Below are 27,034 nucleotides of genomic sequence, written 5' to 3' on the forward strand. Positions count from 1 at the left end.
TCCAATCTTAAACGTCATTTGCAAGGTAGTATCAGATCTTTGGTGGGGCAACCAGGCGGGGAATGAATCTTGAGACATCATTTACCATTCCCACAACCTCTGAACCTCTTTCTGGCATGTCAGTTTTGGCATAACTGCAATTGCCTTTACGTTCACCTGGTCTGGTTTAATGCCATATTAATATTTCTACAAAATACTGTATTTCTTGTATTTTAATATTTGAGAATCTGTTTGTTTTTTTATTGTTTTAAAACAGATTTAATCAGCGTTCATGCCCATCTTCTGTGGTGCCCCACCCAAGTTTGTCATTCGAGTATATCACGATTCCTGGAATGCCTTTCATCAGCTGTGTGGTGCAATGCAATCTTCAGGAACAGAGCCCAAACCAAACAGTGTGCCTGCATTGACAGTTGACCTGGTGTATGAAAAATACATAGGTAGATGTTTTCTTCATCCAGTGGTATGTACCAAAATTTAGCTGATTCATCCAGCTTTGAAAATATATTTGTACCTGCCAAGAATAGCATGCATCTCAGGAAGTAATAATGCTTTCTTTGAATGTACTTGTTTAATTCTTTGCGGTCCAGGCACATTCTCAGATTTCCTTCTTCTTGTGAACTAAAGGCAGGGAACTGCCCATTCAGTCGCTTCTTCCGCCCAGGAAATGCTTCCCCTCCTTTCCATTCTGCCCAGTTCTGCTTTCAGTGCTACTGATATATTTCACATAGCAGGAACTATTGGTTGTAGAACTTTACTCAACATAGTATTGCAAGTTGTTGGGAGGTACTCAATACCATGACAGGCATCTTCCTATCGCCTTAATTATGTAGAGGTTTTTTTCCCCTGTGATAGTTCTATATTGACACAACTGATACTTTGTAACTTTCCAGATATTCCTAGGTCCAGGATGATTCTTCACAAATTTGGTATTACTAATGCTTTAGTCGCTGGGAGTTGGGCAGTATATACATTTAATAAATCATCATCATCATCATCATCATCATCATCATCATCATCATCATCATCATCCAGAGTGCCCTTCTGTTTCAAAGTGAGCACACAGCCACTCGGCGGAGCTACTGGGCCTTCGTTACCTGACTTCAGGTGCATGGTTACTGGGCACAGGTCTGGTTTAGGCTTCAATCTCTGGCCGTCTTCGTTAGGCATTGCACACCAGTATCAATCTTATGAGAAATGGGGGTTCCATTAATGGGCATTGCTTCGCCCCAGCCTTCTTTCTGATGAGTCCCAGTCCGTGTCAGTTGTGCCTATGAAGAAATCATCTTCTTCATCTTCGTGTTCCTTTGGCAGTTCTGTGTATATTTCTTGAATTGGTTTTGTAGTTTTGCACATTTTTGCCATGCAACTGGACTTATGTGTCTAGCCAAATGTTGGATCTTGTTTATAGCTATGTCCCATTCAGCACTGGCTGGACACACTGTGACCTGTTTCTACACTTCTTTGCTTGTTGCTGGTTCAAAGCAGTCTGATGACCAGAGTTGGCTGGACTCCCCCTTTTCCATAAATTTTCATCACAAGTGATGGTCAATACCAGAGTATTATCATTGCTGTATCCCCGCCCATCTTTCACTTTTGGGGACAGGTTCATTTCTCTAGGTGTTCTTATACTCTCTTGATCAAAGACTCAGTCAACATACCAAAGCAGCAAGGCTGACATTTTAGATGCAGATCTTTTCAAATTCTTCATTTGTCCCAGTCTCCCTTTGTAGATGTAATCTGAAGACAAAGCCTTCGTACATTTTTTTCTAACACACCATAGGCCTCAGATGTGTGCAGTATGGCTTTAAAAGTATTTCTTCATTCATCCATGAATCTACAGGCGTATACACATCAAGGACATGTGCTCCGAGTGCTGTCAGGAAGAGTGCTCTGAAGAGCGATCGTCCTGTTTTTCATGGCAGCCGATGACTATCAGGTATAATAGAAATATTTGTTGAAAGTGTCACCATCGGCCTTCCGCGTTGCCAGTAAGCTTCATTTCTGGTGGTAGGATTGGAGGGCCCATATTTATTTGTTTAGAGGCTGTCACCAAAGACGACACTATTCTGTACTGTGTGCTCAGCAATGCTCCAATGGGCTTTCTGGTCTTGTGCTGACTTGCTGTTTTTGATTGTGTGGCAAAACTTACATGTTCTTCTTTTCACCAGCTAAGAGAAGGTTCTATGCCGTATCTGGATCTCCAGCAGGCCTTCCTTGTTGCACAGGAATCTAGATCCACTTCTGACACTAAGTGTTGTTAATCCAGGTGGAGGGAAAAGTCCAAGAGCTGAACTGATCACTGCAGACTCAGCTGTGACCCTGGAACAAGACAGTGCTATACATATTGCAAAGAACTTATGGTTATTCCCCTTATCATGGGTAGGTTCAACTTTTGATAAAGATCAATTTCCTGATATTATCTTGTTCTGGAAGGCAGGTGTGCTTCTGAGTTCCCCCAACCAAGACCAACTCATCCACCAAACTTTGTCTATCTTTAATTTCTTTTACTTTTATTTGTTGCTCATTTTTGCTGTGCTCTTTGCCTTCCATGCTAAAACGGGCCAGCAAATTCATGGACAGGCACCTGCTGTCAGGGTGCCTATGAGTATCTCCCAGCAGTGGGGAAAGAATGAGGGGTTGGACCCCCAACCATGCAGCAAAGGACATTTGCGCCTCCCTGCCTTAATCCCTGGGAAAATGCAGCTCCTGAGCTGCCAGCCACACACTTCACAGCTGCTTTTACACACTTTTACACTGATGTTTTTATTTTGTATATGAGTCTATGAGTGGGCGGTATAAAAGACTTATTGATAAATACATAAATATATGGAAGAGGTTTCCCATTAACTTCTTCCATGATGGTTTTGAATTTCCAGCCAAGCCTACAGACCTGGGGTTTTCTGGTGGTCTCCCATCCAAGTACTAACTACATCTGGTCATAATGAACTTTTTCAAGTTCAGCCAAGATCAATTAGCTGCTGCCATCTGCTCTGACAGTAGTGATGGGGGACATGAATTACCCCAGTGCTGGTTGGGAATCAAACTCTGCCAAGTATGTTCTTTCCAGGAAACCCCGCGCTTCTCTGGTTGATGAATGTCTTATTTCTTTGAGGAGTTTTTGTTATGCATCTGAGTAATCTCAGGGCTCCTGTTGGCCCCTTTAGGTTGCTGCAAGTACCGCCCTTCCCTCCATGGCCATTTGGGCTTCAGCAGCAAGGGAGACTGGAACACTGGCCTCCACAGGGCACCTGCCTGCATAATGCTAACCAGCCCCTTCCAGAGCATAGGTGGACACTTTATACACAGGTCTAGTGTTCTTCTGAAAGCATGCTAGACCTGTGTTTTAAAGCATGTGTTTTTTTCAAAACGCAGAAGTTGGGCTCTTTCCTGTGCTGCATGGAAGGTCCACTGAAACTGGAAAAGAGAACTGGGTTCTGCCAGCTGTGTCTAGCAAGTTATCTCACCACTGGGGAATCCACCAGTTGATTTCCCACATTAAACTTGTAAGGAGAGATGAGACTTCTGGGGAAGATGGCGGCCTGAAGACAGCTCCATGAAAAGTGGAGCCAATGTTTGCAGCCACAGACAGGGAGCCGATGAATAGATCGACTCCTTCAACGCTCTCTGGACAAAGAGAGGATGTGAGATTGCCCAAGCTGTTCTCCTTATGATTGCTCCATGCCAGGAGACCAGAAGACCTAACCTAACACAACCCTAACCCTAACTCTGGAGGGTGGGAAAATCGGGAGATGAGACAATTTGCCATAACTGCTCCAGCTGCAAATGGAGCTTTTTTCAAGGGCGCTAAGTTCACGCTTCCCTTGCTAACCACTTTCAGAAATTGCCTATTGATATTGGAGACATAACAAGATAAGTAACTTATAAGGGCGTTCAGAGATATCTTTGAGGAACTGCACCGGGACTTTGAATCAATTATGTTATCTATGCTGTGTTTTCTTAGGAGCAGTCTGTTCCCAGAAGATGTTGCAGAAAAAGAAATACAACAAAATCTACCTGAGAATAACATAAACGAGAATCTGAATAAGAATTGGTCATCAGATATACAGAAAAAATTGGATGAGGCTTTAAAAATTAAGAAGGATATAAAAGTAACAACTCTAGAGAGCAATTGGAACAATTTTTTTTTGCTGGACTTACAAAAGAGATTATACGAAGTATTGAAGGAATGTGAAATAAGAATCAACAATCATATGAATGGCTTAAAGAGCAAGATCGTTTTGCCTAAAAAGAAGGAACACAAAGTTAGTTTATTTGACCAAGGCTAAAATGGGATATGTTGCTATTTTGGGTGGTTCTTCTTGGATTTGCTGATACCTGGACTGGAAAAATGATGTGTATTGGATTTGCTTACATTTAACATGGTGTTTAAGCTTTTTCCTCTACAGTTACTTTATGTATCCCAGTTTAACGGAATTTAACCTCACTCTGCATTTGACAGTGTTTTTATATCCCTCTTTGTTATGTTAAATTTTAGTCTTTGTTTATATTAGGATACTGGGATTACTTTATATTTGTTAAATGTGGATTTGTTTATAATTAGGGATTGAGATATGGAATGTTTACTTGAATGGGATATGTTGATTTGGAATGGAAAAACTTTGTGGAGTTTTGTATACAGGTAGTCCTTGACTTACAACCACAACTGGGACCAGAACTTCCATCGCTAAGCAATGCGGTTGTTAAGTGAGTTTGGCTTCCCCCATTGACTTTGCTGGTCAGAAGCCCCCTGGGAAGGTCACAAATAGTGATCACATGACCCTGGGATGCTACAACCATCATAAATATATGTCAGTTGCCAAGTGCCTGAATTTTGATCACGTGACCGTGGGGACACTGCAATGGTCGTAAGTGCAAGGACCAGTCATAAGTCATTTTTTTCCAGTGCTGTTGAAATTTCAAATGGCCATTAAACAAATGGTCATAAGTCGAGGACTACCTGTATGTTAATTAATGTTATTATTTTAGGGCTCTGTCTGGACTTTTTGTTGACACCTGGATTGGAGAAGGTGTTGGATCTGCCTACAGTTAAGAGATGAGTTATGGGATGAAGAGTTTTATATCTGTTAATTGAGAGGAGGTGAAGAGGTTATGAAATTGTTTATCCCTTGTGATGAGGGTGGGAAGTTGCTTTCTTAGGGTGTTGTTGTTGTTTTGCTTTTTTGCACCTCTTTTTTTTTCCTTTTTATTCTTTAGTTTGTATTACCTTTTACTGTTGTAATTATGCCCTTTGGAACACTCTTCCCCCAGAAGTGAGGTTGGCCTTTTAGACTTCAGAAAAAAACTGAAGACCTGGTTCTGCCATTACGCATGGGGTGGGGATGGGAGTAGTCAGTTTTGGGGTTGAGTGGTTCCCTAGTCTTACCTTTGACCGATATTATCTGATCACAGGCTGAAATAATATCACCATCTCTTGGATTTTATTGTATTTAATAACTGTATTTTATATTTGTATTATTTATGTTTTTATTTATTTTAAATTGTTTTGCTGTGAACTGCCCAGAGTCCCTCCTTGTAGGGGAGTTGGGCGGTGATATAAATTTAACATATAAATAAATTAATTAAACTTTTAATAAAATTATTATTAAAAAAAATAAACTTGTAAGGAGAGCACCATCACTGACCTAATTAATGCAAGGCAATCAGGAAGCAAACGTTATACCGGCATATGTAACTTGCCAACATAAGGGCTGGCGGCTAGTATTTGAATAGGGCCATCTGGCCTCCAAAGAACAAAGGCCATGTTGTGGTGGGTCTTTTTAGCAGCCAATCAAATAGGAACCCCACTGACACCTTTGCAGAAGCCTTCCTCGCATACATAAGCAGACTCAAGACAGTTGTGCCCTTCCTTGGATCATGAGCCCCTTCAGACAGTCACTTATGCCCTGGTCAGTTCACAACTTGACTACTGCAACATGTTCTACGTGGGGTTGCCCTTGAAGACCACCTGAAAGCTTCAGCTGGTCCAGAACACAGCAGTGCAGACAGTGATGGGCATGCCTCAGTATGCCCATGTGATAGCCCTGCTTCACGAGCTGCACTGGTTGCCAGTTTGTTTCCAGGTGTGATTCAAGGTGCTGGTTATGACCTATAAAGCCTACAGGCATAGGGCCTGGTTGCTTGAGGGACCGCCTATCTCTCGTGCTTTCAGTCTGGCCAGTTCTATCCAACAGTGTTGGCATGCTCCGGGTCCCTTCAATTAAGCAGTGTCATCAAACAAAACCCCAGAAGTGACATCTGCCTTCTGGAATGAGGTTCCCCCTGATATTTGGGTGGCTCCCACCCTGATGGTGTTCTAGAAAGCCTTAAAGACCTGGTTCTTTTCCCACATTTGGGCTAACATGGTTTGGGCAAATGAAATGTTTGTTGTTGTTTGTTGCTGAATTCTCCATCGTGCTTACGGTTATATGCTCTGTTCTTACTGTATATTTATTGTTTTGTTTTTATGCTGTGAGCTGCCCAGAGTCAGTTGGAGCCAGACAACACTGAACTCTAAATAAATAAATAAATAAATAAATAAATAAATAAAGAAAGAAAGAAAGAAAGAAAGAAAGAAAGAAAGAAAGAAAGAAAGAAAGAAAGAAAGAGGGGGACCCTCTGGCCCTTCCCCAGTTTCAAGGATGGGTGCAGGAGCTTCTCTAGAAGGCCCAACCCACTCCAGCCCTTCTGTTTTGTAGAAACCTTTCCTCTTTTGCGCCAGATGGATCTCTGAGGTGTTCAGAGTCGCTAAGGGACCTTTCACTAGGACATAAGAGGTTCATCGCATTAGTGACTGGAGGAACCGTGGATTAAAATATTTATTTGTTACATTTATACGTCTGCCCATCTCAGGTATGTGACTCTGGGTGGCTAACAATAATGAAAACAATAAACAACATTACAAATAACATAAAAAGCAGCTGAGCAACCAACCTACAACAACACCAACAATCACCCCAGAAAGGGGTTCACTCATACCATCAGGGCCCCAGGCTCAACAGCAAAACTCGGTTGTCAGTGCCTTGCAAAAAGCCAGCAGGGTCAGGGCGAGTCTGATCTGCAGGGGGATGAGGTTCCAGAGGGCTGGCATCACGGCTGAGTAGGCTCTCTTCCTGGGTCCTGCCAGACGGTTCTCCCTCATGGACGGGACCCAGAGCGTGCCTCTCCTGCCGGATATATACATCTGGGGAGAGAAGGTCCATAAGTAACCCAGCCCCAAGCCATGAAGGGATTTAAAGGTGGCTCCCAGCACCTTGAATGGCACCTGGAAGCACATGGGAAGCCAATGCAGCTTGCGGGGCAGAGCTGTCACACGTGCCGGACGACCAGCACCCAGAACTGCCCTCGCCACTGCATTTTGCACCAGCTGAAGCTTCTGAATATTCTTCAAGGGCAGCCCCATGTAGACCACATTGCAGTAGTCCAATCAGGAGGCGACCAAGGGCTGAGGGCCTGCGAGCAGGGCCTAGATCTTGCCCACAATACCGCCTCTATTTCAGGGAAACGGCACCTGTGCAACTGTTTATCCGGCCATTTGTTTTCGTTCTTTTTGGCTGAACAGAAACGCCTTCCTTATCTTCAGGCTGTATTTCAGAAACATGGCTCCAGCCCTCGGCTGGGCTCGATGAACAAGAGGTTATCGGAGAGCTGCAGAAGCTGCTCCAGAAGGATAACAATGGCAGCAGCAACCAAAATATCGCTTTATTGGCAGGGCTGGGCATCGGGGGAGGATATCATTTGAAAAATTAAACGTGCTGTTTTCATGTACAGGTTTTGCTCTGGAGATAAAGTCAGGCCCCAGCACAGCCCGGATGAAGTTACGGAGGCTGGAAGCAGCACAGCCGGATGGCCAAAAAACCCAAGGGGCTTCTCACCCCCCGTACCCCGCTTCAGGTCTGCTCCCCGGACAGCAGGAAGAGACGTATTTCTTCAACCGAGAGTCCATTCTGCTGCCCCTGTGACGAATCCCTGGGCTTCTCTCCCCAAGCTCTCTTTCCTCCCCCCAGAACAGAGGAGCCTCCTCCACAGGGTTCTTGTGCAGCAAAACACAAAACCTGAGAGAGTAACATCAGCTATTGTTCCTGCTACAACAAAAATTGCACCAAAGCCTTTTCAGTGGATATTGGGATTCTGACGGGAAAACGCATTCCAGATTTCTTTTTTTCCTATATTGTATATATTCGCAGATAAGCTGAGAATTGTAGGTTCAAAAATACACCCCCAAAACTGGGTTTGGCTTATCTGTGGATAGGCTTATCCATGAATATATATGGTGATTAAGAGTTTACTCTGTTGGCCGGATTAGATCCGAACCCAAGATCCATTTCAGCAACTTTGTTTTCAGAACGCACATACACATTCCCATAAACATGCACAGACAGCGCCATGTTGCAAGATGGCTGCTTTCTTAAAGACTGTGCAGATGCTGATCTCTTTGTCGCTCGCGAACCCTTGTCTCTGTCCCTTTCTGACCCTGACTGGGCTGCCTTCCTCAGAGGCTTGTGGAGGGCAAGGCTGGTACATGAGTCGAGGTACGTTACCAGTGTGGTGAAGATGAAGTGGTAGTATTCTGTCATCATCCCCATCGCCATGGCCTGAGAAAGAGCAGAGAGAAGCAGGTTAAAAAGGAGCCTGTGCAAACAGGGCAGAAAGAAGAGCCACCCGAGCCCTGATGGGAAAGGGGCTTTGGGGCATGGCTGTTTCGCTGATGGACCAGCAGCCCCTTGGAGCCCAGGGAGCCGAGGTTGTCTCTTTGTTCTGGGATGGGCAGTGCTGGTCAGGAGCTCCAGTGGCTGCGGGTTGGGCCGAGGACTCTTCCTGCACTGCGAAGACTCTCCCGGGAGGAGGAGATGCAATTGCACACAGAAATGAGGCAGAGCTTTGATTGCACCATTACGGCTGTCATCTTGACTCATCTGACCACATTCTGTGGACAGCCCTGGTGAAGAGGGAGAAAAAGCAGGAGCCAACTTTTGATAGTACCCTTGAGCCATGTGTCCAGACCTAGTCCAAAGAGAGCTGATGCGCCAGAAGGGGGGTTCCTGCCCACGGATCGGGCTGGGTGCAGAAAGCACACGCTATGGCTCAAGGGCTGTAGCTCATCCATGGGGGGAGTGGGGGGACGCTGCCCGAAAAGCAGAAGAAGGGAAGCTCTCCTGGTTTACCGGAAGTACCCACAGGGTACTGCCTACCCACGTGGGCAGGAGGGAAATCGCAGTCTGAAAAGCCAGACTCCCACTCTCAAAAGCAGGATCTCCTGGAAAGCAGGGGCTGGAAGAGGGGGGACCCGCCTCGCCCTTTTTTCACTTTTAGATCTAAGGAAACTACAAAGGGATAAAAGCCAAACTGGGCCAAAACACCAAGGTTTATAGAAACCACAACGAAATGTGATGGTTTGCCATGTACTATACACCTGATTAAGAAATAATTGTGTGTCCCTTCTTCATTAGAGGGAGGACTGTTAACAGTACATGGAAACTCTAATCAGAAATATTTCCTGGGTCAAGGAAGTTGTAGAGGTAATCAATATCCAGCTGAGAATGGGGACGGGATGGAACGAGGGCTTTGGGATGGCTTTCCTCTTGCGGGGCCGGAAAGAGCAGCTGAGTCCAACCAACCCTCTGCTCGGGGTAGGAAGGCATCCTGGCTGGTAGTCAAGAGAACAGTTTCCACTTCAGCGCATCCAATGAAGGGGACCCCCCCTCCCCCGGGCAGGCAGTCAGGCTGCTCGTCCTGTTAAGAGGCTTCTCTAAAATTCGGCTGGCATCTGCCATCCTGTCCCTCAAATGCAGCAGTCCGGAGCGAGAGGTAGCAGGCTTTGACCGTCTTCTGTTTGACGTCCTTTCCAGCATTTGAAGAGTGCTATGATGTCCCAACCCCCCATTTGGACATTTTTTCCCAAGGCCAAGCAGTCCCAGCTCCTTCTATTCCTCTTCATAGGGCTTAGTTTCTACTCTCCTAATCATCCTTCTTGCCTTTCTCTGTCTCTGTTCCAGTTTCTCTAAAACCCTTCTTTAACTGTGGTGCCCAAATCCTAGATACACATTCTGACAAAAGCAGAATAAAGTGGAATGATTATTTCCTCTAATTTGAAAATTATGCTTCTGTTGATGAAATCTAAAATTACATTTGCCTTTTTTGCAGCACCAACACATTACTGGCTCATATTCAGCTTGCAATCAGCTACTATTCTATGATCTTTTTCACAAGTACCATTCCTCTTCACTAGGGGAGCAAAAAAGTATAATTAGACCATGAAAATATATCAAGTGAAGTCCTTTAATTACCTAAGTGTAATCTTCCATGCATCTTTTCTGATTTTTTTGCTACCATCCACTGACCCAGCTTTCTTCCTACAGTGTCTTCCATGCATCTGGACGGCAAGATGTCCACCTAGATTACTGCTCCCATGTGGCTCAGGGAAGCAAATCTGGCCATTCTTTCTTTTTTAATACAGGGGAAGGCAGGACATTCCTGCTGAGCTGAAACTTTATAAGGTCAAGGTAATGGCACATTTACTTTGTGGTATACAACTGGGTCCCTGTACCAATTTTGCCCCAGTAGAGAGGGTGCAAGCTAGATTCCAAGGATCAATTCTGTGGGTTCCTTACTATGCCTCCAATGTTGCCATAAGATTGGAATTGGATGTCATAAGTTGACTACTGGGTGTCACACTGGTGAGACCAAGCCTGAAGTACCACGTATGGTTCTGGACATCCCATTTCCAGAAGGACATTGACAGGATAGAAAGGATTCAGAGGAGGGCAACCAAGATGATTCAGGGACTTGAGAACATGCCTTATGAGGACAGGCTGAAGGAATCTGGGATGCTCACTCTGAGGAAAAGAAGACTTAAAGGAGATATGATAGCCACGTTCAGGTACATAAAGGGAAGCTGAAAGGAAAATGGTCAAGAACTATTTCCATGATATAAAAACCAGGACCAGAAATTACAGATATATGTTACAGCTGTCTAGATGTTGTTTAAATATAAGAAAGAACAGTTTACTTATGGAGATTGTGGGTTCTCCATCTCTGGAGGGTCTAAGAAAAGGAGAGGTTATCCAGCCACCTCTCATGGATGGTTTAATTGGTTTTCCTGCACATTGGTGAGTGTTGACTGGATGTTCCATGTGGTCCCTTCCAACTCTACAATTCTATAAGTTTCCCGATTCCTTTAAACACGCTGATTTACACCTCAGCTGAAAGCACCTTCTCTGAAGCCAGACTCGTGTTCTCATTGCCACCCTGCCTTGCCTCTCGGGGAAGACCTCCCCTGCTGGCTACGACCTTTCAGGCAGGATGTCCAGCTGGTCATCCCACCGAGACCCATCTGCGCAGTGATGGATGACGGCGTTCTGGTGGCCAAAGCTGGTAACCTCTTCTGGCCTCTTCGGCAGATCAGCCGCGTCGGGCCCGCTTGACCTCCAACTGCTTTTGTTCTGCTCGCAGCCTCTGGGCATCGCTGGCACAGCCTTCTCGCCTCGGCCTGTCCCCTTTAAGCACTCGCTTTCACGGAGCCCCCGAGGGCCAGTCCTGGGCCTGGCGCTCCTTGCACCCTGCCTTGGGTGACACGACCCCTGCCCTCGACTCCGGGTCCCGTCTATGCCATCGGCATCACAGGATTCCACAGGGCCAGAGGCTTCATTGGCGTCGTCTCAGGTGCCCCGGGCCACATGGGGCTGGCCTTTCTCCTGCATTGCTCTACCCCCACTGCCCCATCTTTCGAAGGGTCCTGTCAGGCTCCAGGGCCACAAGGCTGCTGCGGGGTCGGCCGCCAGGAGCTGCCCATGCAGGTGGACGATGGGCTGTCCCTGTGGCTCCTGAGAGGGCTTGCCATCTTCATCCACATAACTTTCTATGTCAATGGTTCTTAAACTGGGGGGGGGGGCGTAATTTGGGCATATCCTGGGGGCAATGGAGCAATTTACAATTGCTTGTTTGTGAGTTGAGGACCCCGTTTGGGAATGCCGCTGTTGAGATGCTTGTGTAAAACAAGAGTCTGTTTTGGGGGGGAGGTTATGACATTATTTGAGACCAGGAAAAGGGGTACCTGGGTCAGACAGTTTAAGAGCCACTGATCTATATATTTGCCAGTTCTTAGCCCTAAAGAAGCAAAGCTTCTCATTTATACTTTGGTGGTTTCGCGTCTCCATGACCGCAGCAGCTCACAGGCAGGCTTCGCATCTTCTTCTCTCGCTCTGTTGACCTGGGCTCTGCAAATACTGCCCTCTGCATGGCTCTAAATGTTCCCTTTTTCTCATGCCTTTCTACATTGCAGAGCCCTGAACTGAGGGCCAGGACAAAACCTCAGTTTTGGCCTTTGGGGCACGGCAGCACCGTCCTCCTCCCTACCTTTCTTCATGGCTAAGCAGGAACATCGCTGCCAAATCTCTTCTTTCAGCCTTTTGGCGCTTCTGGCTATTCCTGCTTCTCTGATGGCAGGCTCAAGGGTGAGAACCTTTCAGGGCTTAGTCCCCATGTTGGAACTGGCTCCACTTTCTCTTGAAAGGACAGATGACTTTTCAGACATTAAGTTGGACTTAATTTTTTTTCTTTGTTTCTGATGAATAGAAGCTTGGGGGACTGCTAATAAAAGACAGGCTCAAGGTTCAAAATAATATTGATAGACTTGAATATTGGGCCCTATCCAACAATATGCAGTTCAATTGCAAAAAATGTAAGATTCTGCACTTAGATGGGAAAAAACAGGTACAAAGTAGGTGGTAGTTGGTTAAAGGTAATAGCTTGACGATGCTACTTGAGAAGGACCTTGGTGTCCTGGCAGACCACAGATGAAGCATGAGCCAATAGTATGTTGCAGCTGCCAAAAGACCCAGTGAAATCTTTGGCTGCATCACAGAGGTATAAGCAGTGGTGTGCTGGAGCTGGCTCGTACTGGCTTGCAAGAGCTGATTGTTACATTTTCTGGAATTTTGTGAGCTGGTTGAGAGCAGAACTGAGCCACAACACCTAGCATGCCAGTCAGCATGCCAACAATTATACCACTGGGTATAATTGTTGAGAACATGGAAAGTGATAATTCAACTCTACACTACACTACACTACACTACACTAGGACTACTGTATTCAGTTCTGGTCATCACAATACAAGAAGGACACTGAGGAACTGGAAAGATGCAGAGGAGATGACAAAAATGTTGGGGGTTTAGAGATTCAGTTCTATGAAGAACAGTTAAGAGAACTGGGTATGCTTAGCCTGAAGAAAAGAAGAGGTCTTCCAGTTTTTGAAGGGCTGTCATAAGGAAGAGGGTGAGAATTTATTCTCTGTAGTGGCTGAAGCTGAGACAAGAACCAGCAGGTAGAAGCTTTACAGAGCAAGATTCAAATTGAAAATAAGGAGGAATTTCCTGACTGTGAGAGCTATTAACCCATGGAACAGCCTTGTCTCCTGTAGTCACAAGGGCTCCATCACTGAAGGTTTTCAAACAAAGGTTGGACAGCCCTTGGTCTGGGATGGTCTGAGGATTCCTGTCCTGGAGAAAAGGGGTTGAACTAAAAGACCTCCAAGGTCCAACCCTGGGATTCTCTGATTGTATGAATAGGGGTGCTCCTCTGACTGGGGACTTGTAGCTTCTGGACTGGCCACGGGGCCCAAGGTTTTGTGATGTACACTGCTTATTTTGAATTATTTTAACTAATTTTAATCAGTTATATATTGCTAACAGGTTTTCTGTTAGCAATTCTTTTCTATTGTAAAGTAGTTACCTTTCTGATATTCCACGATTCCTCTTAGAGCAATAGTGCCCAAGGGGGTAGTTTGAGCATATCCTGGGGATCATGGAGCAATTTGTAATTAGTTGTTCGTAAAATGAGGATCCAGTTTGCTGCTGTTGAGATGCTTGTGCAAAACAACAGAGGCTGGTTTTTTTGGGGGGGGGGGCAAGAGTAATGACCTTATTCAAGACTGGGAAAAGGGGTAATTAGGTTGAGCAGTTTAAGAACCACTGCCTTAGATTTAGAATTACCTAGCTGCCCATTTTCATATTTTCTAATTTAATAGATATTTCTTTATTTCTGTTCTACACTTAGAGTAAAATATAAATAATAGTTATGATATATTCATCCCATTGAGTATCACAATCTAATCAACTGGGTGTTTCCTAGCCAAGGACTAAAGTCATGAAGGTATGGCCATAAAATCTATGATGTTTCAAGTAGGGTTATCTTTTGCAAAATTAGTAGTATCAAGTCCAGTAGGCTTAAAATTTCTAAGCATGATGTACACAAGTGGAAAAGAAAAAACCTCATAGTGGCCCAGGCTCAGACTCTGCTCATCTGACCATTGCCTTGGTAGCGGCTCTTCCTCCTGTCCTTCAGGGCCATTCCCTCTGCCCTGTACACATAGCACTAGAATCTAGGCTCAACCCCTGAGACTGACGGGCAGGAGATTCAGGCCACAACAGGAAGTTCTTCTCCATGCAAAAAGTGAAGGATAGCAGAAACCAGCAACAATGGAAACGGATTCTCCGTGTTCTTCTAGTTGTTGAGAAACATTTCTTCTTTGACATTGGAAAGATTAAATTATGGTCCCAATTACTTACTGGAGAGTAGACCTGATGTTACTACAACTAATGTGCATGTTGCTTTCAGATGTAAACTATATATGGATGATTATACCTGCAATGAAATATGGTCATCCTTTATTGAAGTTTTTGTGTAAAATTCTATACACATATATACATGTATGAGATGCATATGTGTGTGTGTGTGTACACACACACACACTTTTCCTTTCCTTTCCTTTCCTTTTGTTAGTTTGTTTTATTGTATAAATAAATAGAAACACAGTCATTCTTCATGCAGAACTTAAGAAAATCTTGGAATTCACTTCCACTATGACATGGAAGGGGAACAGGTAGCTTGGATAGGTTTAAAAGGATGCCAGCCCGTTTCATGTATGTATGTTTGTTTGTTTGTTTGTTTGTTTGTTTATTAAATTTGTATGCCACCCAACTCCCCCAGAGGGTAACTCTGGGTGGCTCACAATTAAATTCAAACATTAAAAATAGTAAAAATATAAATATCCATATTAAATTAACTAAAAATAATAATATATAAAAAGACAATATACATAAAAAGACTATAAAAATCAAGATGACGGGGGGGGGGGAAGAATCAATTACCCATGAACCAAGTCCAACAATCTGGGCCCCCATCAGGCCCCCAGGCCATCTGCCATAGCCAAGATTTCACACTCTTCCCGAAGGACATGAGGCACCTCAGATGGTAAGTTGTTCCACAGGGCAGGGGCCACAGTAGAAAAAGCCCTCTTCCTAGACTCCCACCAGCCAAAATTCCTTGATTGGTGTGGTCCGCAACATGCCCCTTCTGCTGAACCAAGTGGGGTAGGCTGATATAATGGGGGCAAGATGGCTCCTCAGATAACCTGGCCCTGTGCCATGAAGGCTTTAAAGGTAATAACCTTAAATTGGATCTGGAAGCAAACCGGCAACCAATGCAGTTTGCGTAACAGAAGTGTTATATGTGTCTCCCTGGGGGCATTCAAAACTATCCCTGCCACTGCATTTTGTGTCAGCTGTAGCTTCTGGATACTCTTCAAGGGTAGCCCCATGTAGAGCGCATTGCAGTAATCCAACTGGTAGGTGACCAGGGCATGAGTGACCGTGCAGAGGGCCTCCCAATCCAGGAAGGGGCATAACTGATGCACAACATGAAATTGTGCAAAAGCTCTCCTAGTCATAACTGCTACCTGCTCTTTGAACAGGAGTCGTGAGTCTAGGAGGACCTCCAGATTATGCACCAGGTCTGTCTGGGGTAGTGCAACCCCATCAAGAACCAAGGGTGATAAGCTCCTAAATCTTGAGGCTCCCCTTATCCACAGCCATTCCGTCTTACCAGGGCTCAGTTGAAGCCTGTTGTCCCCCATCTAGACCCCTACAGCCTCCAGGCTCCGCAAAAGGGTAGCCACAGCATCACTTAGGTCACCTGGGATGGAGATATATAGTTGAGTTGATGATGCAGTTCACAACCAGGGCAGGTACTTTGTGCCCCATTCTCTGAGGTGTTCTATGTGCCCTCCAGGCAGATCTAAAGAGGGCTGCCTCTGAACACCAGTTGGTGGGGCACAAAGGCAGAGGAAGCACCTGTCCTGGTTGTGAGCTTCTCAGTGCTTGGAAACCACCAAGTTCTTCTTTGGTTCCCTTGCTGTTCCCAGATCTTGCTCCCCATTTCTCTTCTACATCTCATGCCTGCTTTAAATTGAAGCCTGTATGACTAGTAACTTAAAGATCTGACTACTGTCACTAACTGGAGCTTCATCACTGAGCAGAGATTTGAAAACAGGTCCCTCAAGTCCAACTTTCTAAGCACTATAGAACCGCAATGCCTTGTAACACACGTACACCCACACACCCCACCTGCTTGAGGATATGCACAGCCATTGTGTGGGTGCAGTCAAAGATGATCCGGAACTCCCGCCCCCGCTTCATCTCCTTGAGCAGAGGCCGAGAATCTTCTGTGTCGAGGGGCAACTGGCGGATTTTCAAACGGATGTTGTATCTGGATGGAGCCATTATCAACTCCTGCAGCCGGATAAGGCCTTGGGGAAGACAAGGACAAACACAAAATAGGAGGCATGAGTTGTGTTGGGATTCTGACCCACGCCATTGCTTCCTAAAAACGTCCAGAAAAGACAAGAGAGTAAGGGGTCGTGAGAGGACAGAGTCCCTTCAGTGGGAGAATTCCTGGTGTGCTGTAGACTCGCCAAGGTTGGTGCTATCTTACAGGGCAAAAACCTTCCTGGGAATTATCGTAAAAAGTCATCTTCCCAAAGGCAAATGGATTTGAAAGTTCCGACAAATGCTCATTATGGAAAATTTATTCCATTGTACAAAAGCACAGTCTGTTGTTGCAATTATGCTATTGTGTTAGTCCAAAACAATTCAGAAAAAAACCCGGCCCAGCCCAAGACTTGACAAAGCATTGCTGAATCTGCATGGGTTAGCAGGTTTGCAATTACAAGTGGTAGCAGGAACAGTAAGTTTAACCTAAGAAAATGAAAGCTGAACTTGTGAGTGTGATTAAATAACATATAATGCCAGAAACGATCACTCGGAGTCTTCTCCTCTGGCAAACGTGCACATGCTGTTGGCTGATGGAGTCATCACCTGTCCTCTCTCCTATGGGAAAAGACAGCAGAGCTGAACCTTCACCTATCAGAGACCTAAAACAGAAAGGCCCAGTCCAGCAATCAAGCTGGCTTGGTAGAATCGGAGAGCTTCATCTGATGGAAGTCATCAGACTGCTCTGCCTTTCCTCTGAGAAAGACAGATCGCAGGGGGAAAGGGACAGCCTTTCAATATTACAGCCAAGGAGAAACATTATGACCAAGACCCATTAAAAAAGTTAAGAAGTTCCATTTCCAACAGATTTGAAGAGGCCACCACCTCTGATGTTAGTCTTTATTATGCCAGCAGCACTCACTTTAGAACAATTTGCACCCACTCTGAAGTGACTTAGAAATATTACTTAGTAATGTATTAATATTATTTTTAATGTATTTATAAATAGTTTTACTTCCCACTAGGACCTCAAGAAATGGCTTATTTGAAATGATTTCTTAAAATCTCTACAGAATCAGCAGTTCTAAACTGTCCCCCCCCACCCCCAATGTTAAGTAGAGATGAAGCCAAAGGGGCTTCTGTCAGGAAGGAATCCCAAGCTTTGTGCTCCTACAGAAAAGACCCTGCTCTGTGAACCCACCACCTGACAGGGCCTATGATGTGGAGATAAAATGAAAAGTTGCCCCAAAGGAGAAGAGAATTTTTTCAGGATTCCTAACCCTGTTGAATGATACCAGGAACCAAGACAACTCGTTGTCTTTGGGTTCAAGAGCAAAGATATTCACTCTCTAAAGCTCCCCCATCCTGGCAGTGGTCTGCCCACTGTATCTCTTAGCTGGAGCTCAAGGGCAGCCCCACAGCAATGGAAACAACACTACTGTGGATGTACCTCCCATAGGAAGAAGCCCAGGGAAGCTGGCTGAAAGAGCATCTGGCTACAGGACCAATCAAGTCCATTCTCCTGAATGGGGGCAACTGTAACACTTGTTCACCTCTATGGCAGTTGCCATCCAAATTTTTCTTGAGGCTTCTGTCATGCAAGGGGGACTTTTTTGACAATGGACTTACCCCCCCCCCGGTCCAACTTACCTGTGCTGTCATCATACACCACAGTTGCTGACCTCCACTTCAGGTACTGTACAAGGTCCAAGATGGCGTGGCTGAGAGAGGCATAATCCGGGTAAAGATTGACATAGAAGGTGTCCTTATTGTCCAAAGGGTGATGCTTCCACCGTAACTGTATGTGAGGAACTTCCAGTGCATTGCAAATGGACTGGACTGCGTTGGTACAGGAGCCCTGGGAAGGCCCAAATATTGCTACAACACCCAGTGCAAGCTGGTCACAGGCTGGAAAGAAAAGGGATCAAGACCATCAGTCAGACTTACTCTGGAGGCTATTCAGTACAGAAGCCATGGCACAGCTGACTGACAAGCCCAGCCTTAACAGGGCCCGAGGAACCTCCTATGTGCTATTCTGCCTCTCCAAGAAGTAATTGTAAAGTTCAATGAACTCTTTAGCACTAAGCATGATGTGTTTTTCCGTGCTTCTTTGCGTACACATTAGCTTTTCATTATTACCTTAAGTTTTCATTTTCCTTAGTGGTTTGCACACTGTTATTGTGTTTTCATCCAATACTAGTGCTGTTCACAACTTTTCAGTGGTGTGTTTATTGTACAGCTGGGGCCAATCACATGATGTACAGGTGCTGCAACAATGGGAAACTGGCAGATCACCATAGCAAATGGTCGGATGGTGGAACCCAGAAGGCAGGGGACGAAAGCAGTCAGTCGGGTGCCTTTTGGAGCAGCTGCTGAGGTTGGCTTGGCTCTTCTGTCTGAACAGCTCCTGGTGAGACCACAAAGCCTAGCAAAAAATGGTAGGCATCTCTCATCCTTTCTACAGACTGAGAGGGCAACTTTTAAAACTTAACTTAGTCAGGAGTTGCATGCCTGAGAATTAATTTTGAATTCATGGGAAGAATGCCCCAAATTGCCTGCTTGCCTTTTCTAGCTACCTATCTGATTTCATGGAGGGTTTAGTCACGTGGAAAGCCTGTGATATTAGTCTGTATCAAATTAAGCCTTTACATCATTTATTTTTAATGTCATTATCTTTATAAGACTACTGGGGAAAGAAGTCCTCAAAGTCTGTATTACACCAAGCATTTCACAAATATGACAAACACAGACACTGCATCTGGCTTTGGGTTCAACTGCTATCAAAATCTATGGAATTTCCACTCCGTGCTATTAAAGGCAGAACAGAAGACTTGTGTATCTGCAGTGTTGTAGCACAGGACTCTGTATTTGTTATCCCCTCATCATTCCAGGGATGTGACACACCAAGTACGCACATCCTTCAGCAAAATGATGTGATACTGAAATGTTTCCAGAATACCATGAGGCTGGGAGAAAAAGATTTCCAAAGGAAGATGATTTGAAGAAGCCTATGGTAAAAGGACTCCTGGGGCCTTCAGTAGTGGGCTGCAGGCGTAACTAGACCTCAAAGACAAAATAGGCCTGTGCAGGGCGCAGGCATCTGCCTTAGTGCTTACTTCATTCATTCATTCATTCATTCATTCATTCATTCATTCATTCATTCATTCATTCATTCGCCATGGAAACCACCCTAAAAACACCAAGGCCATAAATGTCATGGCGCATCAAGCAAGGCTAATCTGCTTCAATCCACTTTGAGTCAAATGGCTTCTGTTTAGGCACTGAGCATGTGTAGGAAACCACTGAAGGTGGCTGAAGTGAAAAAATATAGCCGTTGCAATCCATATGTAAGAGTGCCATGTCATGGATCTGTTTTCATGAGCGATTGTAATCAACACCTTTAAATCAAATCACTCCACTGAAACTTAGTGCAAATGTTAACCTGGATGCAGAGCAGAAGCTCTGGCGCCTGGATCTGCATACGTGCGGAAGTAGAGCCAGGCCCTTTCTTCACTGGCCATATCATATCGTTTTCATTATTTATTTAAACAATTTATATGGCCGCTCGTCTCAACAATGACCTGAGTGGTGTACAAAAAGTTAAAAACCAAACCACAATCGCACAACGATTCATAGAGCCACAGTTCAGGGTCAAGAGAAACCCTCCCAATTTGCCAAAACAACAATAAAGTGGTCATCCAGTCAGCTAGCAGAGCTTGTTAATGTCTTGGCCCAACTGCTTGTGGGAACAGTCAGCTTTCAAATGCCTTATAAAAGGCTAGCAGGTGCAGGCCATCCAAATCCCAGGGAGAAGGCTGTTCCACAGGTGCTGCATCGAAGAAGGCATGGCTCCTGGGGCCAACATTACTTGATAGAAAGGACCCTAAGCATGTGTTCCCTGCTAAATCTGGTGAGGAAACAGAGACAATTGGAGACAGGCCGTCCAACAAATATGTATGGATGTATCTATGTATGTATGTATACATCACATTTATATAGCTGCCTATCTCACAAAGCGATTCACAAACAGCCTGGCCCTATGCCACGGAGGGCTATATAGGTGATAATCAGCACCTGGAATTGCTTTCAAAAGCCCACTGGGGGTGGCACAGCTCATGGAGCAGCAGTGTTACATGAGTAATGTATATGAACGGTTGCCAAAGGTTACCCACCCTGCTGCATTCTGGGCCAGTTGCAGCTTCCAAATGCTACTTAAGGGCAATCCCATGTAGAGTCATTATAGTGATCCAGACAAGAGGTGACTAAGGGATGAGTAGCTGTGAGTCCAGAAACAGGTGCAACTGGCATGCAGGATGAACCTGTACAAAGGTCCTCCTAGCCATAGTTGTCACCTGCTCTTTGAATAGGAGTTTTAAGTCCAGGAGGACCTCCAAATTGCACACCAACTTTGACTGGAAGAATGTTGCCACACTCAGAATGAGATGAAAAATCTCCAGGTCTTGGGGGTCCTCAAGACCCACAACCATTTGGTCTTTCTGGAGTTGAAACAAAGCCTGTTCTCCCTCATCCAACCCCCCCCCCCCCCAGTTTCCAGACACTGGGAAAGAATCTTGATGGCATCACTTGGTCACTCCAGGGCAGAGTTGTATAGCTGGTTTGCCTCCCAGGGCCAATTCCAGTTGGTGGTGATTGGGGAGGAGAGGTCCCACCCTCAACCCCTACTATGTGCAGGGTTTGGTGCTCTCTCCTCTCCTATTTGGCTTCTACATGAGGCCGCTGGGTGAGCTCATATATCACCATGGGATGAGGTATCAGTACGCTGAGGATACCCAATTATACATCTCTGCCCCCAGCAAATTAAGTGATGCTATGAACATCTTATCCCGGTGCCTGGGGGCTGTGAGGGTCTGGATGGGGAACAACAGGCTTCAACTGCACCCTGGCGAGACTGAGTGGCTGTGGGTTTTGGGGCCTTCTGGTGCTAGAGCTATGCCATCTTTGGTACTGAATGGGGTCGCACTAACCCAGACAGACCCAGAGTGCAATCTGGGGGTCCTCCTGGACTCACAACTCCTGCTCAAAGAGCAGGTAGCAGTCGTGGTTAGGAGGGCCTTTGCACAGCTTTGTGTTGTGTGCCAGTTGTGCCCACTCCTAGATTGGGGGCTCTGCTCGCAGTCACTCATGCCCTAGTCACCTCCAGATTGGACTACTGTAATGGAGTCTGCACAGGGCTGCCCTTGAAGAGTATTTCAAAGCTTCAGCTGGTGCAGAATGCAGCGGTTGCAGGCAGTTATGGGTGCTTCCAGAATAGCATGTCACACCTCTGCTCTGTGAACTTCATTGGTTGCCAGTTTGCTTCCGGGTTCAATTCGGTGTGCTGGTTTTAACCTTTAAAGCCCTTCATGACATGGCACTGGGTTATCTGAGGGACCGCCTCTCCCCGATTACATCTGCCTGTCCCATCAGATCCAGCAGAAGAGGTATGCTGCGGGTCGCGTCTGCTAGGGATTTACACTTGGCGGGTCCCAGGAGGCGGTCCTTCTCTGCCCTGGTGACTGCCTTCTACATTCTAACCCCGGAAGTGAGGTTAGCTCCATCCCTGTTAATGTTCCAGAAGTCCCTCAAGATATGGCTATGTCATCAGCCTTGGGGGTCCCAGAGGACATTCTAAAATGGCTCCATCACTCTCTCCTGTGCCTTTTTTAATATTTCAATAATGATTGTTTTCTATTTTTATTAATAACTGTTTTTACATATTTATTGTTTTATTAATTGTTGTACACTGCACAGAGTCACTTTTTGTGAGATGGGTGGCTGTATAAATTTGATAAATAAATAAATAAATAAAATACTGATGGTACCTTAACCCATGCCAAGAGATGATCTCACCCAGGGGCTTCATGTAGATGTTAAATGGGAATGGGGAGAAGATAGAACCCTGGGTCATCCCGCAAGGCAGGGGTCTTAGGCTTGACATCTTCCCCCACAACGCCAACTAGGACTGGGCCCGGCCCACTACAACACCACGCCTCCCACTCCCACTCCCCTAAGCCAGTCCAGAAGGATATCATGATCAATGTACGGAAGCATTTTACAGACGAGTAACAACAGGCAAACACAAATGGTTAACATACCGTGAGATGCTAGAATTCTGTCAAGGGGAATACAAAACAAAATCAAGAGAACAACTGATGGCAGAGGGACATAGTTGTCAATGGTTTTCCTGTTTACAGTTATCGGAAAGATTCAAAGTAGACAAAAGGATTTATGGTATAGAATATTCTAAGACTGACTGAAATGGAATTGTGTACAAATGATGAACGTGACCGCTAAAATGTATAAACTTTTACTGAAATTTGAAACAGAAGAAGAACAAGTGAAAGAATGTATGACAAAGTGGGCTAAACATTTTGGTTATAATAAACAGATGGAACAATGGGAAAATATGTGGTTGAATGGATTGAAATTTACACTATGTTATAATCTTAAAGACAACTTGTATAAAATGATGTACCATAGGTATATGTCACCAGAAAAAAATATCTAGAATGTATAAAGGTACTTCAAATCTATGCTGGAAATGCTAACAACAAGAAGGGTCATTTATCATGCTTGGTGGATGTGCAAAAAAGCTAGAAGATTTTGGGTTCAAATGCATACATTGCTTCCGAGGATTTTAAAGATTAATATACAGCTGAAACCAGAATTTTTCCTCCTGGGACTGATGGATAAACAGTTGGAAAAAAGTCATGGAACTTTGTTTTTATACATGATAACTGCAGCAATATTATTGTATACACAAAGATGGAAAGATTTGGCAGTACCCACAATGGGAGGAATGGTTGGTGAAGATGATGGGACTTGCTGAGATGGCCAAACTGACCTGTTTGATTAGAGAAAAGACAATATTTATTTGCTGACTGGAAACCTTAGCTTTCTGTTTTTTCCTTTTCCTTTTTTCTTTCTTATCCTATTTTAGTTTGTATTATTTTTTACTCTTGTTTTTAAAACTTTCAATAAAATTATATTTTTTAAAAATCAGTTACATTGAGGGGCACTCAGAGATCAAGAAGGCAAGGATGGATGCACTCCCCCCATACCAAGCCCGCCAGAGGTCATCAACAAGCATTATAAATGATGCAGGCAGAAGGCTGGCAGAGCGCATCCAAGAACACCAACTAGCAGTCAGAAGACATGATGAAAACTCCTTAATCTCACAACACATGGACAGACTTAACCATAGTTTCAGCTGGGAAACTGTCAGCATCTTAGACCAAGCTAAAACCAACAATGCGAGGGAATTCCTGGAAGCCTGGTATTCAGACAAGCAGACATCAACCGGCTCATAGAGATAAACAACATCTACACACTATTCAAAAGAGACAATTAAAAAAGCTAAGAAGGAAACAAAAAGACCAGAACACATCCTCTCCGGCAGCCTATACCCAGATAAGCAGAGATTAACATCAGACAAGCAATCAAGCAGAAAACAATACCCTAATCAATGAAGTACTAAGGAGAAAACAAGAACAAATAATTTCAGCTGTCACATGACTGAGGCTGTATAGATATTCAGATGGACATATGTAAAATTGATTTTAAGATAATGGAATATATACATAGCACGCTAAACCTCCTTTTCATGACAAGAGTACAGAGAGACTGTTCAGTGAGGTCTAGCTTGCAATGGCATTTGCCTGGTTTAAGTGAACAGTCCTCATTAAGCACCTGCCCTTCAATCTAAATTCTCCAATCTGCAGAACAGGAGCAACAACAGTAGATGTGAAATGACAGAATGGCTTCTTCACACTGTGCACTTATGTAAAGATGTGTGTGTGTGTGTGTGTGTGTGTGAGAGAGAGAGAGAGAGAGAGAGATTGTAGAACACTGAACAACAGATCCCATGTGTGTTCCTGTGTAGAGGTGAGGCACTTAAGTGAAGAACTGTCTTTTCCCCAGAACATCTGGGAAAAGATTTTTGCCATAACATGAAGCTCCAATACAGTAGCAGAATTAATCTGTACTGATTAGTGTCAATTTTGCAATGCACAGATATAACAGAAAATGTTGGCTCCCGTCTTGAATTTGGGTGAGGAAGCTACTTGCATTCCGAAGTTGCTAAGGTGAACCACATCCTTGAGGCAGAGTATTATCATCTACACGAGGTAACAATTGCCTGGTCTCCTGGTTCATTGCTCCGAAGGCGGCTGGCCTAAGAGAGACAAATCGCTCCAGAAGCCTTGGTGATATCCTGAGTGGGGATGGTGGTAGTGCAGCCGGGCTGGGCTGCCTGGAGCAAGAAATAGCTGTAGCCCGAGGACGAGGAGATGGAAGGTGCCAGCATTAGAGAAAGGCTGCGGGGGAATGAGAGGGGGCAGCAGCCGCAGCCTCCACCCGCCACCGAAGAGCCTGTGCTAAGCCTCCCAGCTGCAGCCGCTGGAGGAAACCACGGGAGAGGAAGAACAGAAAGAAGAAGGTGGCGCTGGCTGCAGGGATTCTCTGGGGCACCCTACCACTTCCTCTCCTCTGGGGTGTCAACCACTCCAGAAGTACCTGGGCAGCCAAGCACTGGCAGTATGGCGGACCAGATGGAGTTCTTAGAAAAAAAAGGAACAACCAGTTCACGTAAGCTGGTCTGACCTGACTAGGTACCCTGAGGCCGGTGGCTACCTCACCATCCACTCTGCAGTTACTTATCGCTGCTTCCCATGCTGTGCTCCTAATATCCTGTCCAAACGTGCCATGCAAGATGCTCTGGCTATGATCTCATAAGGTGTTTGCAAAAAACCATCTGCCCAGATGCTTCACTCTGTGTGTGTGTGAATATACATGTGCTCATGCATAATGCACATACAGAGAATGGGTTGCATTTCTTGTGCAAAGGAAGCTGTCTTCATAATCTTATTCACAAGCCTTAAGTAAAGGAACATTAATTAAACACTAACACAGAGAAGAGGTTTTTTTTAAAAAAAGGAAAAGATTAGTAAACCTTATTTACTCATCACATTTCATTAGCATCACCTTTAAATGGAATGATATAAAAGTTTTAAATCCTTTAACAAAAAGAATCAGGTTAATTTAGGTCAAGATAGTGGAAAAAGAGATGTGCTGTTGATCCATCTTCACAAGACTTTCCAGGTACTGGATCCAAGAAAAGGGATTTCAGCTTCTGCCCATTATTCACTTGACTTCTCAGTGCACAGTTTGCTCTTTGTGGAGGGCAGATTCAGCATTAATGCAAAATCAATGCAAGGAAAGTAACAATCTGATGGCAGGGCAGAGGGACAACTGGCTGTTTGGCTGCTGAAGTGCTTAAAAGACCCAAACAATGTCTAGCCACGCCATAGCTCCTTGCTCTTCTGGCCTTGTCCCTAATGTTTTTCAGCTCCAAGCTTTTGCCACCCATTATGTCCTTCAGCCCCTGACAAACTTGGCACCAGCTTGCTTAGCTATTCTGACTCACAGCTGGTCTTCTAGCAACCCTTCTGGGACTGGCACATACTCTGGGGGTTTTCATGAATGCGCAGCTCCTGGTTGCTGTGGCTAGAAAGGCCTTTGCACATCTTATGCACCAGTTGCACCCCTTCCTGACCAGAATGCCCTCTAGCTTGTCACGCATACACTTGTGTATGGACTACTGTAATGTGTTTTATGTGGGGCTGCCCTTAAAGACCACTCAGAAATTTCAGCAGGTCCAGAATGCAGCTGCATGGGCAGTAAAGTGCATGCTGTGATATGCCCATTAATACCTTTGCTTTATGAGCTGAACTGGTTACCAGTGAGCTTCTGGGTACAATTCAAGGTGCTGGTTACTACCTAGAAAGCACTTCATACATGGGGTCCAACTATCTGAGGGACCATCTGTCTCCGATAGTTTCTGCCCTTCCTGTACAATCCAACAGAATTGGCATGCTCCAGACCCCATCAATAAAACAATATCATCTGATGGGATCCAGGATGTGGGCCTTCTCTGCTACTGTATCTGACCTGTGGCTTTTCTACCAGGCCTTGGGTTAGCCTGAGTGGTGAGTCTGTTATAGTTTTCACTTTTAATGTCCATTGTCTCTTTTCGGTTTTGCTATACAGTTTTACACTGTTTTTATTGCATGTAAGCCAAGCAGACTCATTATGGAATTGGGAGGCCTTATAAATCTTATAAGTACATTTTCTCTTCCACTTGCATCTTCTCACTTGCATGGGAGTCTAGGGAAGTGACGTGATTCACTGAGTCACCATGCAAATGATGCAGATTATGTACTTGCAGCATTTTATGTCCTGTCGAGATGCGAAATGACACAATTCCTTTAATTTGTGTGATTATGTCATAACGCATGCAACGCCATTTTCTTGTTATCCTGCTTTTTACTGGACGCCTGGGGCAGTTGGTATCCCAGCTTCCTTCCCTTCCCACGTTTCTTATTCTGTCCTCCTCTTTCGGGCCAACCGTAGTTTCTCACTTTCTGTGACTCAGTTCTCTAGATCCCATCCTACTTCAAGGTTGTGCTTTGGGCCTCTAAACAGGAGTGCTCTTC

At 44.9% G+C, this 27,034-nt stretch overlaps 1 protein-coding gene across 1 annotated transcript in view; it reads right to left on the reverse strand.

The window, feature by feature from the left end:
- Positions 1-27,034, reverse strand: part of GRIK3 (glutamate ionotropic receptor kainate type subunit 3) — a 264,817-nt gene that overhangs the window by 72,108 nt on the left and 165,675 nt on the right. Inside the window, exons 3-5 of the mRNA XM_088154122.1 lie at positions 18,192-18,449; positions 16,398-16,579; positions 8,538-8,591 (exon numbers count right to left, since the gene is read on the reverse strand). Of these exons, the coding sequence (XP_088010248.1) occupies positions 8,538-8,591; positions 16,398-16,579; positions 18,192-18,449 (494 nt within the window). The remainder of the gene's footprint in view (positions 1-8,537; positions 8,592-16,397; positions 16,580-18,191; positions 18,450-27,034) is intronic.

The sequence above is a fragment of the Python bivittatus genome, unplaced genomic scaffold, assembly GCF_059951505.1.
Source record: "Python bivittatus isolate LINGU-HERP-01145 unplaced genomic scaffold, Pbiv_v1 ctg000040_np1212, whole genome shotgun sequence".
In the NCBI taxonomy this organism is placed as follows: Eukaryota; Metazoa; Chordata; class Lepidosauria; order Squamata; family Pythonidae; genus Python; species Python bivittatus.